We start from the raw sequence: 15,643 nt of genomic DNA on the forward strand, positions 1-15,643 counted from the left end.
AAACGAAATGAAAACGAAGCTGTATGGTAAATAGTTGAATATAGATCAAAGCACGATAGCGAAATATTAACTGAAAAGAGACCGTAACTGGAACAAATCTAAAAAAGTCTCTTTAAAAAACTAAAGGTCAACATCAAGTGGAGCTAAAAACCGAAACTGAAACGAAACAAAAACTGGAGCGGAACTGGAAAGGAACTGGATATTTATCAAAACCGAAATCTTAATTGGAACGAATCTGAAATACAAATTGAAATGAGGCCGAAAATCTAACAAATCTGGAGTGGAACCAAGAAGAAACTGAGACCAAACCGAAACCAAATCGAAAGAAATACAATCGGTTCAAAATGGAGATAAAAACATAACAGCGAAAATCGAACGAAGCCAGAACTGGAGAGTAATTGAAAAGAAATATAATATATGTATTGTAACGAATTTGCTTGTAAATCCTCTTATTTGCAATCTTCGAATCACTAAACTGTTGAATAAATAACTCCAATATTGAATGATGGAAAAATGGCCTTTATTAAGTACTTCACAATAACACTCAAACTGTGCAACGAATAGCTTAATAACCAAACTGATATCTTAAAGGAAACTGACTTTCAAAATAATAGTGCTATTGCTCGCTAGATATCGTCTTACTCGTAACTGCTTGACAATTCAAATCAAACTGAATTCCAGTTTACTCGCTTGTGCCGCTTTTATAGTTTACGCTGCATACATCTAGGCTCTTCTATTTCCAGAACTTACCAACTATTTCGAGTGTTTATAGTTCTCATATAGTTTCTACTTGTTTACAATTTTCTACTTTTCAGCGTCTCTCAGATGTATGTGAGTTTGTAGTTTACAGTCTCTCGCACACACATAGGCGTATAAGTAAATGCATCTGTGTGTGACATCTCTCGGCTGCCTTATATATGTGTATACATGATTTGATTATTGACGTGAACATCGCTTAGCATCGCCTTAGTGATGGTATAGCTTAGGGATGCTAATATCCGTGACACTGCCCTCCACCTAAGTCTGATCGTCCCGATCAGACAAATCTCTCGATCTAAACGCTGCTAGCATCGCCAAATGTACCACTCTTCTACTCCGCGGTTTCTCAATGCTTTGTATGCGGTAGATGGTATCACTGATCTTCTTCACAACCTTGTACGGGCCTTCCCAACTGCACCGAAATTTGGATGGAACACCTTTCCGCCGGTGAGGGTTGTATAACAGTACCAAATCTCCACCTTCCGAATTATTTTCCCTGTCGTACCTGTGTTCCATCTTACTACTCATTATTCTGGATCGTTCCCTCGCAATCTGTTTCTTGGCCAATGAAGAATTACTTCGCAGAGCTTGCGCTGGACGGATTTCCTTTGCATAATCAGTATCGTTCCGACGCTTCACAACAGTAGTGTGCCTTGGCTTGAAACCACCATTGCATTCTTTCTTGGTTTTAGTACGTCCGTTAGGGCTTTTCAATGCCAGTGTTTCTCTCGCAGGTACTTTTGATTTTGATTTATTTGGCCCATTCGATCTATCAACCTTTACCTTTGAATTTCGTGGCCTTCGTTGAGTATTCTCCACCAGTACCCGATTACTGCTGAACCCTTTTTCCAAACTAAAGTTAAGTGGCACATCTTGGTTCTCATAACGCATCACCCTTCTCTGCATATCGATCTTCATGTCATGGTCAACCAAGAAATCCACTCCCAATATAACTTCATCAACAATCTCCGCCACAACAAATTTGTGTAGGACCATGACCTTCCCAATCAATACTTCACATATCACTTCTCCCTGAACTTGGTTATACTCGCCAGTGACCGTACGCAACTTTGCTCCAGGTAACGGTTTTACTCTCCTGTTGACCAAGTCAGATCGGATCAAGGAATGAGATGCGCCCGTATCTACAGTCAGTATTCGTTCTTTGCCATCCACATTCCCTCTGACGGTAAGACTGCTCGATTTTCTACCAATTTGCGACACAGATATCACAGGGCATTCAATAGCTGGATCTAGCTCTCTACCTCTTACTCGCTCTTGCTCATCTCCTCCAGCTTTGCGTTTACGGCCACCCACATTGTTGGAACTATTGGAATTGCTACTGCAATGACGTGCAATGTGACCTGGGTTACCGCACTTGAAACATTTCATAACTCCGGCATTTTTCTGTTGTGATCCCTTCAGAGCTTCCAAAATTGTATCTACCCACTCCGGCCTTTCTACTTCCACACGATGAGCTTTGTATGCTGGTTTACTCAATAATGACGCCGTTTCCTGGGTCAATGCATGGGATACCGTTTCAGAAAATGTTTGCTTTGGGTTCGCGTATGTGGCTCGCTTCGTTTCGACGTCCCGTATGCCATTTATAAAGCTCTGAATCTTCACTCTTTCCGTGTATTCCACGGGTGCATCCGCATTTGCAAGATGAGCCAATCTTTCAATGTCCGAAGCAAACTCCTGCAAAGTCTCGTTAGCTTTTTGGTAGCGGTTTTGCAATTCTATTTGAAATATCTGTTTCCTGTGTTCGCTTCCGTATCGCCGTTCTACAGCAGCCATCAATGCGTCATAACTGTTCCGTTCGTACTCTGGAATAGTCTGTAAGATTTCCGCGGCAGGCCCTTTCAGTGCCACGAACAGAGCTGCAACTTTATCTTCAGCATTCCATTGGTTCACTGCTGCGGTCTTCTCAAACTGTAGCTTAAAGACCTGAAAAGGAACAGAACCGTCAAAGGATGGTGTCTTTACCTTTGGATTACTCGTTGAAACTGCTGGGCGATTTAGTTGCAACTGCTCGATACGTCCTCTCAAAGCATCCACCTCGGCCTCGATTTTATCCTGTCGACCACTGAAGCCTTCATGAAACTGGGTTAGTTTTTCTTCCATATGCGCTTCCAGTTTAGATGATATACGGACTTCCTGCTCTTCTAGTTGTGTGGAGATCTGAGATGATATCTGTGCTGAAATTTGTGAAATACGCGTTTCTTGTGCTTCAATTTTCGATGTTATTTCTGACGACATTTCTGCAATACGTGTCTTCTGTTCTTCCATCATGGATGTTATATCTGTCTTTTGCGATTCCAGTTGAGAAGCCACTGTCGATGTTTGAGCAGATATTGCAGCCAAAATCATGTTCAAGTCTGTGCTCGTAACTGTCTGCGATGTTTCGTTTTTCTCTTCAATTTTTGTTACTTCCTCGCCATCAAGATGAAAGTCATACTCTTCCACATCAATTCCTTCCGCTTCCATTGCCTCTCGTAGCCGTGCCTGAAGTTCAAGTTTAACGCCGCTTGTATTCAATCCACGGCTCTCCAACTCCTTCTTTAGTTGCTGGATCTTCAATTCACTGAACTTTGCCATGTCCTAGTTGTATTCCCAATCTTCGGAATTTATTCAACAATTCCTCTTCTGACACCAATTGTAACGAATTTGCTTGTAAATCCTCTTATTTGCAATCCTCTGCTAAGTTCGAATCACTAAACTGTTGAATAAATAACTCCAATATTGAATGATGGAAAAATGGCCTTTATTAAGTACTTCACAATAACACTCAAACTGTGCAACGAATAGCTTAATAACCAAACTGATATCTTAAAGGAAACTGACTTTCAAAATAATAGTGCTATTGCTCGCTAGATATCGTCTTACTCGTAACTGCTTGACAATTCAAATCAAACTGAATTCCAGTTTACTCGCTTGTGCCGCTTTTATAGTTTACGCTGCATACATCTAGGCTCTTCTATTTCCAGAACTTACCAACTATTTCGAGTGTTTATAGTTCTCATATAGTTTCTACTTGTTTACAATTTTCTACTTTTCAGCGTCTCTCAGATGTATGTGAGTTTGTAGTTTACAGTCTCTCGCACACACATAGGCGTATAAGTAAATGCATCTGTGTGTGACATCTCTCGGCTGCCTTATATATGTGTATACATGATTTGATTATTGACGTGAACATCGCTTAGCATCGCCTTAGTGATGGTATAGCTTAGGGATGCTAATATCCGTGACAGTATATTATAACCGAAGTTGGAACAAAAACGAAGTTTAAACTGGAACGAAGCTAAAATGTGAATTGAAACGGAACTGTAAAGTTCATAGATCAAAATTTAATTGGAACTAAACTAGAATTTACGCGGAACAGTAAAGAAATGGAATATAGATCAATACGGAAACTGGAATGAGACCGAAATCTAAGGGGAAACGAAACCGGAATTAAAACATATCCCAAATAGTTAACCAAAAGCGGAGGCAGACCGCAAGTTTTGAAAGGAAAACCTAACTTAAAGAGCAACCGAAACGAAACAGAAACAAACCTTAATTTAGAACGAAACCGAACCAGTCAGATAAATCAAGCTAGATTTCTGAATCGCGAAAAATATGCACAACTACCATTAATGTGAAAAAATTTACGATTTTGGTAATGCTTCCTGATATCTCTTGCTCGCGAAAGAAATTTTTATTTGGCAACCATGGCTACGGCGTTTGTTAGAGAAAAGTGCAATGTGCGAAAATGCGCTGACTTAACGATACCAAACGAAATGCATTTTCAGTCGGTCATCAGCAGTTTACCCAGTCGGTGTAGTGTGCGAAGCAATTAAATTTAGAGTGCAAATTTTTTTGAGCACATTATTCATTCTTAGACAAAAATGTGCAAATAATTCAGAGAAAAAACAAGTGAAACTAAATATTGAAATAAAAATGTGAAAAACTCGCTGCGTATAAAAAAAGTTTATAATATTAATAAAATACAATTACGAGGAGTGTATTTATGCATTTAATAGATATTTTTTCTCTTTTCCGTTGACAATCAACGCACGTACTTGCCACTTGTTGCATGACCGCATACGATTAGTTAAATAATTTTTATCTAACAAACTCGTTATTCCCCATAATCAACGTCCCCCGTCGATTTTCTGTAAACTTAATAAGTAAACAGGAACAAATACATACAAATATTTCAAAAAGACCTGCAAAAATTCGTCTAATAAATAATTGTGTATGTATTCGCGTGTGCAATTTTATCTAAATTAAAAGTGAATTTTCTTTCCTAGTCACAGCTCGTCTCTCTCCATACATAAAGAAATACACACACACACACACTAGCAAATATCGTGTGATATTATCGTAAAATATTTCTAAGGACCTTGCTCTACGTCATCTATTCGTGGTGGGGCGTGTTGCTGACATCTACAAACTTGCATTTACTAACTACATTTATTCAATGTTGTTCTTCGGCTGAGTTATTGACCTTTTCGAAACTCGAAAATTTTCAAGTTCCTCACCAACAACTCGCGCACTCTCTCTTTTGCATAGTTTTCGAAATTTGATGTTTTCGAGTGCACAAACTTTTCATAATACAATTTTTTCGTTTTTGTTGTTGAAGTACTGGTTTTTCGTGATACTTGAACGTGTTGATTGTTTGAAATGGAACGCAATGATTATGCTATGACTCTCATTGAGAAAAATAACCGGTAAGTTGAGGTCTTGTGAGTGTGCAGTAGGAAATGTTTGTTCGTTCAATGCAAAGGTGAGCACTTTATTTTAATTGCGTATTAAAAGGTGTTTTTTTCTCTCTTTTACTCCTACAAAAATTGCATTGATTGTAGGCTGGTATAATATGTAGATATGGCTACCCAGCAAAAACTGGCATAAGTGCAGTAATGATGGTTTCAATCCTTATAGAAATAACTTAGAGAAAAAGAAGTAAGGAAGGCTAAGTTCGGGTGTAACCAAACAGTACATACTCAGCTGCCAAATTACAGCTTGCAAAACTTTTAAATTACCTTCTTTTAAAAGTGGGCGGTGCCACGGCCATTGTCCAAAATTTTGCTAATTTTCTATTCTGCTTCATAAGGTCAACCCAACCAAGCTTCATCGCTTTATGAATTATCACACTTGTTCGTTTTGTCGAAATTTTCGATATCGAAAAAATGGGCGTGGTTATAGTCCGATTTCGTTCATTTTAAATAGCGATCTCAGATGAGTGCCCAGGAATTGACATACCAGACGGACGGACGGACATGGCTAAATGAATTTTTTTTTTCGCCCAGATCATTTCGATATATAGAAGTCTATATCTATCTCGATTAGTTTATGCCGTTACTGGGTACCGTTATGCGAACAAAGATAATATACTCTTTGAGCTGTGCTCAGCTGAGTATAAAAAACATATTACATCGTACAGCTTATAATAACGTCTTATTTTAGACCTTATTTATGCTACAAATAAGCCTTATCTCTAAGGTTAAACAAAAAATAAAAATAAATATGGCCGTAGCTTAGAGGTTACATGATAAATAGAATCTAGCTCTAGTCGAGAAATTATCGTAATATTCCAGAGGAAACTGGTCCTAATATAGCAAGTAGTATCTTCCTATCTATCCTAATAGTTCCTTATCTAAGCCTTATTCTATGTGGGCTATAGGCTTTATGCATAACGTTATCTTTCAGATAACCTTTAGGGGTTTGATGACATAAGTACAGAAAAATAAACAGTACTACGTACTGGTACAGAAAGTTCTGCAAATTTAAAACTCGCCCTAAGTTTATTTGCTTTGAAAAACTACACTTTAAATGAACGGTGGCTGAATTGCTGTTTCATGACATTTTTAAAAACATTGTAACGAATTTACTGCAATTCCCCTTATTTGCAATCTTCTTCTGGAATCACTAAACTGTTGAATAAATAACTCCACTATTCAGTAATGCAAAATGGCCTTTATTAAAATTCTTCAAAATAACACTACTATTGTTCGCCAGATAGTGTCTTAAATCAAACTGATTGTCGCACCTCTACTGTTGCGGCCTTTTATACTCTGTGATTTCTCGTTTGCATACATCTAGGCTCTTCCAGAATTTACTTAGTTACTGCTATATAATTATAACTACAGATGCACGTGTATAACTTCTCATATGCGCGTGTATTTGTGATAATGTGATGCGTGTATAATTTCATACTTTTGGGAGCATCTCAGATAAGATATCTGCATGTGTTTGTGCGTCTCTTCTCCGCTGCGTATATATACATATGTGTAGACATAATGATTGATCTATGGATGTGCATACAGGTCGCTGCTTAGCATCGGCTTAGAGATGATAGAGTCCCTTAGTGTTGCTAATATTCATCACAATATATTAACTTTAGAAATGGATCTTCAACAAGTATGTGAACTGAGTTTAGTAAAGATATATCGATTTTTGCTCAAGTTATCGTGTTAACGGCCATGCGGAAGGACAGGCGGACGACTGTGTATAAAAACTGGGCGTGGCTTCAACCGATTTCGCCCATTTTCACAGAAAACAGTTAACGTCATAATATCTATTCCCCTACCAAATTTCAAAAGGATTGGTAAATTTTTGTGCGACTTATGGCATTAAAAGTATCCTAGACAAATTAAATGAAAAAGGGCGGAGCCACGCCCATTTTGAAATTTTCTTTTATTTTTGTATTTTGTTGCTCCATTACTGGAGTTGAATGTTGACATAATTTACTTATATACTGTAAAGATATTAAATTTTTTGTTAAAATTTTACTTTAAAAAAATTTTTTTTTTTAAAAGAGGGCGTGGTCCTTCTCCGATTTTGCTAAGTTTTGTTAAACGTATATACAGTAATAGGAGTAACGTTCCTGCCAAATTTCATCATGATATCTTCAACGACTGCCAAATTACAGATTGCAAAAGTTTTAAATTACCTTCTTTTAAAAGTGGGCGGTACCACGCCCATTGTCCAAAATTTTACTAGTTTTACATTTTGTGTCATAAGATCAACCCATCTACCAAGTTTCATCGTTTTAGCTTTCTTTGGTAATGAAAGTGGGCGTGGTTATGGTCCGATTTCGTTCATTTTAAATAGCGATCTGAGATGAGTGCTCGGGAACATACATACCAAATTTCATCAATTTACCTCAAAATTTACTCAAGTTATCGTGTTAACGGACGGACATGGCTCAATCAAATTTTTTTTCGATCCTGATTATTTTGATATATGGAAGTCTACATCTATCACGATTCCTTTATACCTATACAACCAACCGTTATCCAATCAAACTTAATATACTCTGTGAGCTCTGCTCAACTGAGTATAACAATCAAAGGAACGAGCTAAGTGTGCCAGTAGCCTTTTGTTTCGAGCTTATAAAAAATAATATTCTAAATAAAAATAAAATAAAAAATTTTAAGCACTTTCTTTATATAAATGGACAAAAATCAGCGATAAATGTCTCCTTATATAAGGACATATTCTTGCTAAACATTGAATTTTATATTTTGACATAGGATTGGAAAGTTGGTAGGAAAGGTAATATTATTAGTCAATCAATTGCTCTCCACCTTTATATTTGTACTTCTCATAAATACTTTTGCAATTTCTATGTCAAAATTTAAAAATCAAAATTTAGCAAGAATATGTCTTTATATAAGGAAACATTTTTCGCTAATTTTTGTCCAATTGCTTACAATTTTTTACTTTATTTTTATTATCTCCTTTTCTTACATTTTCTCGGTATGTTAACCTATCCGTTAAGTTTTACACTTGTAGCTCAATGAGAACTTACATAAAACTCAATCCCAAAATTCCCTCCGGTCCGTTTGATTTTTCTAAATATCTCAGTCCGTGCGCTCCCTAGCGAAACTTTTTGTATTGTGTCATCGGCTGTGATCGGCCTCATGTTTGTGTAAATGAATGTAGCCCGTAATATTTATTTTAATTGAAAACAAATCTAAGTGCAGTAAAATGCATTCCTGGCCTTAAATTTTCTGACTTAAGTAAATTCCAAAGTGTATTAAGAACACGTAAACAACTTAAGTACATTAAATTAAACTTAAATGTGCTACCTGTTCAACTTGACTTACTCACCTCCTCACAAAGTGGATAATTTGTTGCTTTCACAGCTTTTGTAAATATATAAAGGCCTGAACACATTCGACTCTTGCGTCGTTTGGGCGCTGGTGTCACTTTGAAGGAACGCACGTTGAAGGTTTTCCTGCCACAATGAAAGCAAAAAGTATTGATTTTTCTTCATTCAAAATTGTAAAACACAAATTTTTTAGAAAATATTTTTTTTAGTGGACACGATCATTGTGAATTCATACAAGTGGTGAATGTTTGAAAAAAACGCTCACAATAGTAAACAGCCGGGATCACCTGTTAAATCGCTCTTCGATTACTTAAATCATTTGGTCAATAATGTTTCTGCTCAGTAGTGTTTTTGAAGACATACCAGTCGTCATATTTACATTATTTACATATATTAAAATGTTTGCTCAATTGGCTGCTCATATTTTCTCTATTATCTAGATTTTAGAAATGAATATTAACATGTAGTCTGATTTTCTGTAGACACATTTAATAGAAAAGATGGTTTGAAACACAAATGGGTAATTCATGGCGCTTCAATTTATTTACCACGAGCGAAAACAAACCTTTCTTCTATTATCTGGCCATTTGCCTTTTTTCTCTCAGCTGTTATTTGACAGGTAAGTATGACCATGATGAAATGAATATTCAGGTGTTCTCATCCCGTTGACGTTTTCCCTTATTCTGACAAATTCGGCATGCATAATTTAGAGGGTTGTCTATCATACAAAACTGCCTTTGAGTTCTACTACGATCGTAGTAGATTTTACTGTACATTTAGAAATATTATAACTATATAAGCCGTTACTATAATTGTCTAGCCAAAAAGATTAACGTAACTTTGTATTCCCTAACAGAATATAAGGGCGAATTAATGGTGACTTATAACCATAAAGCCATAACCAGATAAAACAGCTGATCGAACCTACCTTATGGAAATAAATGTAGTCGAGTTAGCGTTATGATATGGCACCATTAATCGATTACATTGATTTCCATAAGGTTGGTTCGATCAGCTGTTTTATCTGGTTATGGCTTTATGGTTATAAGTCACCATTAATTCGCCCTATAGACAAAATTTTGCAGACAACTAAGTTATTTGAAGAATTTGTACGGAAAATTAAACAATCCAAATTTATTACTTTTGAAATACACGTAAATAATGGCATTTAGAGCTGCCGAAAAAGTGAGGTTATGTTGTTGATATCACCTTTATTATTACATCATGGGTATGGTATAGATCGTTTTTCACACCTCTTTCTTTCCTAACATGTTTCGTATTTTTTCTGTCGAAGGCAAGCACATTTCATTTATTTTAGTCGAAAACTAACCCTGAAATGAACTGTTCTTTAAGAAAAAAAACGGAAATGCTTTGCCTGCGATGCAAACACATACATACATCAGTGTGTCTTCGCTTTCAACAATCTCTGCTGTTTTTCTATGTGAACAGCGAATTGTGGTACTCCTCCAATTGTATTTGAAACTTCTTCCCCAAATAGTGAAACAGCTAAGAATTTCCTCTTAAGCATTGCATAATAAGCCAGCTTTGTTATTCTAAGAGTTACTCTAAAAGTTCTCTGCTACAAAATCGACTTTGACTTTGTCGCCGGTCCCATGAAATACTAGTTCGTTTCAAATTACCATGGAAGACTAACACAGCTCATGCTCAAACTAGCACAGTTTGTAATTTGCGCGAAAGATTTGGCTCGGAAAATACTACCAGAGCTGCTTCATCTGATGTTGCCATAAAAGTATAAAGTTTGTACAAAATGTGTTGCAACTTATAAATTATAAGATTAACATTAAATAAAAGTTAACCTATGCATTTAACCATGCAAAATGATTCAGAGAGAATATCAAACTGTAAAATATCTGGTCAAATTACGAAGTATTGGGCTATTTAACGCAGGACGCGAACATTGGATACATATACATTTATACAGGTCATTGTAGTGCACGCATCAAATCCCCAGAGGGTCAATTTTTGCAAATCTCGCCGATGACCAACTTATGTATGAACAACATCCCAAGTAGTATTCTACGGTTTTCTAGAGTAGGTAGATTGATGAGAAGAAGCCTACTTCTGTAAGGTGGAAGATGAATGTTAGAATCCCAATTAAGACCGCGAAGTGCAAATATTAAAAATTGTTTCTGCACAGACTCAATCCGTGTTATATGAGTTTTGTCTCCAGGACACCAGACACACGAGCAATATTCAAGTACTGGTTGAACCAAGGAAGTGTACAGGTTCTTCCTGAGATAAGGATCTTTAAACTCTTTGGCTCAACGTTTAACAAAGCCAAGTATACCCGTTGCTTTATTTATAATGGATGAAATATGCATATTAAAACATAGTTTTGGGTCCAAAAGTACACCTAAATCACTAACTGCAGATAACACAGCCCCACAGAAAAAAAAAGGTGGGATGTACAACGGAGGAGACCGGTCAATGCTTATGGCTTTTTGATCGCTGAACACGAATCCGTTGTCAGAATTCAAAAGTTAGCTCTTGGTTTTTATTCTAACCTCAAAAAACTCCCATTTTTTCTAGTTTTTGATACGAAAAACGGGAGTTTCTTAAAAAAACAAGAACTAACTTTCATTCAATTTCAGCGACCAAAAATCCATAAGAATTGACCTTTCTCCTCCGTTGTACATCCCACTTTTTTTCTGTGGGGCTGTGTAATTGCTCCAGAGGTGTTGCGTTTAGAGTATATAGAGTCAAATATGGCTTGACTCTGTGAAAAGTAATAAGCTTACATTTAAGAATTCATGAGCTTAACAACAAATACCAGCAGGATAGCCTAGTGGTTAAAGGCAACTGCAGTTTCACCATGTGATTCACGGTTCGAATCCCGGTGAAACCTTTGACAACATTACAAAATTGCCTGATGATGATTACGTTGGCGGTTTTCGAAATGGTTCCATCGCAATATGCCAGTAAATTTTTCTCTCTTTTCAGTTTCTCTTAGAAAACATAATAATTGTAATTCAATTATTATAAGCCGGTATTAAGCTTATGAATTCTTAAATATAAGTATAAACTGAACACACGATTAAACAAACATACGTAATAAGCTTACATTTGGAACAGTTTGAAACGAGTAGGTTCGGTGTGCACCAGCTCCGAAATGAATCCAAGTCAACCTGAAGGAGGTTCCGACTAACCAAGTCCGAGGGCAAGTACGTATGGCAAAGTTTTACATCATCCGCATACATAAGAGCCAGGGAATGTTTAAGTACTAGTGGTAAGTCATTTATGAAAAGGGTAAAAAGGTCCGGTACGATAAGTGAGCGCATGATTTTTGTTTACCCAGAGTGCACTTTACTTTAGTCCATAGTGGCATTTATTAGCAATGGTGACTCTTCGCTGGATTTCAGAGCTGATGGTGTTATTTCACACGAGAACTCTCGGGGTTGCTGTGACGCTATCCCTCAAGTTTGAATAAAATCTGCAGAGTGGTGTCGGAGCCAAAAAGCGGCATACAAGCATATATACTTCTTTATTTAAATTTATATATAGGGGCTTCAATTTCAAAAGATCTCTGTTCTCAACCCTGAAGTATTGACGTAATTCGTAATCAAACTCACAACATAAAGTGCTATTTTGTTAATCAACAATTTGTACCTGCACATGTTTAGCAATAAAACGGTGCCACGTTTATTCATTTAATGTGTAGAAATACTGCCAACTGTACAATTTTTCTCCTATGCTGTTGCTTAAGATTGCTTGAAAAATGTAATTGCTTAGAAGTCGTAATATATGCAATCAATATATAAATACATTCACATACATGTGAACATTTTATTTATCCAACTTTGCAACTTTGCAATATTTACATCGCTCAGAACATTGCTTCGAACTTTTTGCATTGTAAATAAAACTGGAAAATTTGCATATATCATTATAAAGAGTTGAAACCAAATTTTATGCGAAATAAAATTGCGGAAGAAGAATTACTTCATAGAGCTTCTTAAGCAATCAATATGTTTGTGGTATATTGAAGTATTGCCAAATGCGAATACATATATGCAATGGCAATATCTTTGTATTATTGTTTATTACAAGTACATAACTGGGAGTTTTGCTGTACTATAGTTTAATATGTATATTATACGTGAGCAGTAACAATGGCAACATTTCGCTGTTGATGATACAGGAATTTTCGGGATTTCATGTATCTAACCAAAAAACTTTATATAATGCCTTCCTTTTCCAGCTAATTTATGAACATTATGAAGACTCATTGGTAAGTAAGAAATATAACGAAAGGAAACAAGTAAGGAAGGCTAAGTTCGGGTGTAACCGAACATTACATACTCAGCTGAGAGCTTTGGAGACAAAATAAGGGAAAATCACCATTTAGCAAAATGAACCCAGGGTAACCCTGGAATGTGTTTGTATGACATGTGTATAAAATGAAAGGTGTTAATGATTATTTAAAACGGAGTGGGCCTTAGTTCTATAGGTGGGCGCCTTTTCGAGATATCGCAATAAAGGTGGACCAGGGGATCTCTAGAATGTGTTTGCACGATATGGGTATCAAATTAAAAGTATTAATGAGGGTTTTAAAAGGGGGTAGCCCTTAGTTGTATATGTGAAGGCATTTTCGAGATATAGACCAAAATGTGGACCAGGGTGACCCAGAACATCTTCTGTCGGGTACCGCTAATTTATTTATATATGTCATACCACGAACAGTATTCCTGCCAAGATTACAAGGGCTTTTGATTTCGCCCTGCAGAACTTTTTAGTTTTCTTCCACTTAATATGGTAGGTGTCACACCCATTTTACAAAGTTTTTTCTAAAGTTATATTTTGCGTCAATAAACCAATCCAATTACCATGTTTCATCTCTTTTTTCATATTTGGTACAGAATTTTGGATTTTTTTCATTTCGATATCGAAAAAGTGGGCGTGGTCATAGTCGGATTTTGGCCATATTTTATTCCAAGATAAAGTGACTTCAGATAAGTACGTAAACTAAGTTTAGTTAAGATATATCGTTTTTTGCGCAAGTTATCGTGTTAAATGCCGAGCTGAAGGACAGACGGTAGACTGTGTATAAAAACTGGGCGTGGCTTCAACCGATTTCGCCCATTTTCACAGAAAACAGTTATCGTCATAGAATCGATGTCCCTACCAAATTTCACAAAGATTGGTAAATTTTTGTTCGACTTATGACATTAAAAGTATTCTAGACGAATTAAATGAAAAAGGGCCGAGTTACGCCCATTTTGAAATTTTCTTTTATCTTTGTATTTTGTTGCACCATATCATTACTGGAGTCGAATGTTGACATAATTTACGTTTATACTGTAAAGATATTAAATGTTTTGTTAAAATTTTACTTATAAAAAATTTATTTTTAAAGTGGGCGTGTTCGTCATCCGGTTTAGCAAATTTTTATTTAGCACACATATAGTAATAGGAGTAACGTGCCTACCTAATTGCATTATGATATCTTCAACGACTGCCAAATTACAGCTTGCAAAACTTTTAAATTACCTTCTTTTAAAAGTCGGCGGTGCCACGCCCATTGTCCAAAATTTTTCCAACTTTCTATTTTGCGTCATAAGGTCAACGAACCTACCAAGTTTCATGGCTTTATCAGTCTTTGGTAATGAATTATCGCACTTTTTCGGTTTTTCGAAATTTTCGATATCGAAAAAGTGGGCGTAGTTGTAGTCCGATTTCGTTCATTTTAAATAGCGATCTAAGATGAGCGCCCAGGAAACTACGTACCAAATTTCATCAAGATACCTCAGAATTGACTCAAGTTATCGTGTTTACAGACGGACAGACGGACGGACGGACATGGCTAAATGAATTTCTTTTTTCACCCAGATCATTTTGATATATAGAAGTCTATATCTATCTCTATGTGAGCTCTGCTCAGCTGAGTATAATAATTAAACAAAAATATTAAGTATGTATAATAATCTGGGTCTATTTGTATGGACGAAAGTTAACCGATATCGCGCTATCGATTTTTCGATAGGATTTGGGCTCAAGAAAAAAAGTTCCGCTACGCATACGCAAAAGAATAATTTTCGAGCCTGCGAAAAAAAATGGCGAAAGGGTCAATTTTTCGACGAAGACACTCCCCAAAAACCCAAAAAAAATATTTTTTTTCAAAAAACTGTTGTAAAAACGTTGGCAATAACAGTTTTTTGAAAAAAAAAAATTGTTTGGGTTTTGGGGAGTGTTTTGGTAGAGAAATTTACCCTTTCGCCATTTTTTTTCGCAGGCTCCAAAATTATTTTTTTGCGTATGCGTAGTGGAACTTTTTTTTTTTGAGCCCAAACCCTATCGAAAAATCGATGACGCGATATCGGTTAATAAATCGGCCCAGTCTAATGTATAATCAAATATTATTTCAATGCATGAGTTTAATATACCCTATCTCGGATGACGTAGCGTGTTATACGACCTCGCATCGAAAAGCACTTCCACTCAAAAAATAAATATGAATTGGTCAAAAGATTGCGATTTAAAAAAAGTGATATCAATGACGAATCATATAACACGATACGGGCACAAAATTTGGTTCAAAAAACTCCGTTCTTAGAAAACATTTTAAAAACCCACTTTTCCAAATCCAGATTAGTGTGTATTAGATTGATTTAACGTCATTTCGAATAATGGTTTGCAGACAAATCAATTTCGGCGTTACCCCATCTTCTGCGCCATTTTTATACCCAGCTGAGCAGAGCTCACAGAGTATATTAATTTTGTTCGCATAAAGGTGCCCCGTAACGGCATAAACTAATCGATATAGATATTACT

General features: G+C 36.3%; 1 protein-coding gene across 1 annotated transcript in view; it reads left to right on the forward strand.

The window, feature by feature from the left end:
• Positions 1-5,061: 5,061 nt before the first annotated feature.
• Positions 5,062-15,643, forward strand: part of LOC137240841 (ATP-binding cassette subfamily G member 4) — a 232,296-nt gene continuing 221,714 nt past the window's right edge. Inside the window, exon 1 of the mRNA XM_067767710.1 lies at positions 5,062-5,468. Within this exon, the coding sequence (XP_067623811.1) occupies positions 5,422-5,468 (47 nt within the window). The 5' untranslated portion in view covers positions 5,062-5,421. The remainder of the gene's footprint in view (positions 5,469-15,643) is intronic.

The sequence above is a fragment of the Eurosta solidaginis genome, chromosome 2 (genome assembly GCF_040869045.1).
Source record: "Eurosta solidaginis isolate ZX-2024a chromosome 2, ASM4086904v1, whole genome shotgun sequence".
In the NCBI taxonomy this organism is placed as follows: domain Eukaryota; kingdom Metazoa; phylum Arthropoda; class Insecta; order Diptera; family Tephritidae; genus Eurosta; species Eurosta solidaginis.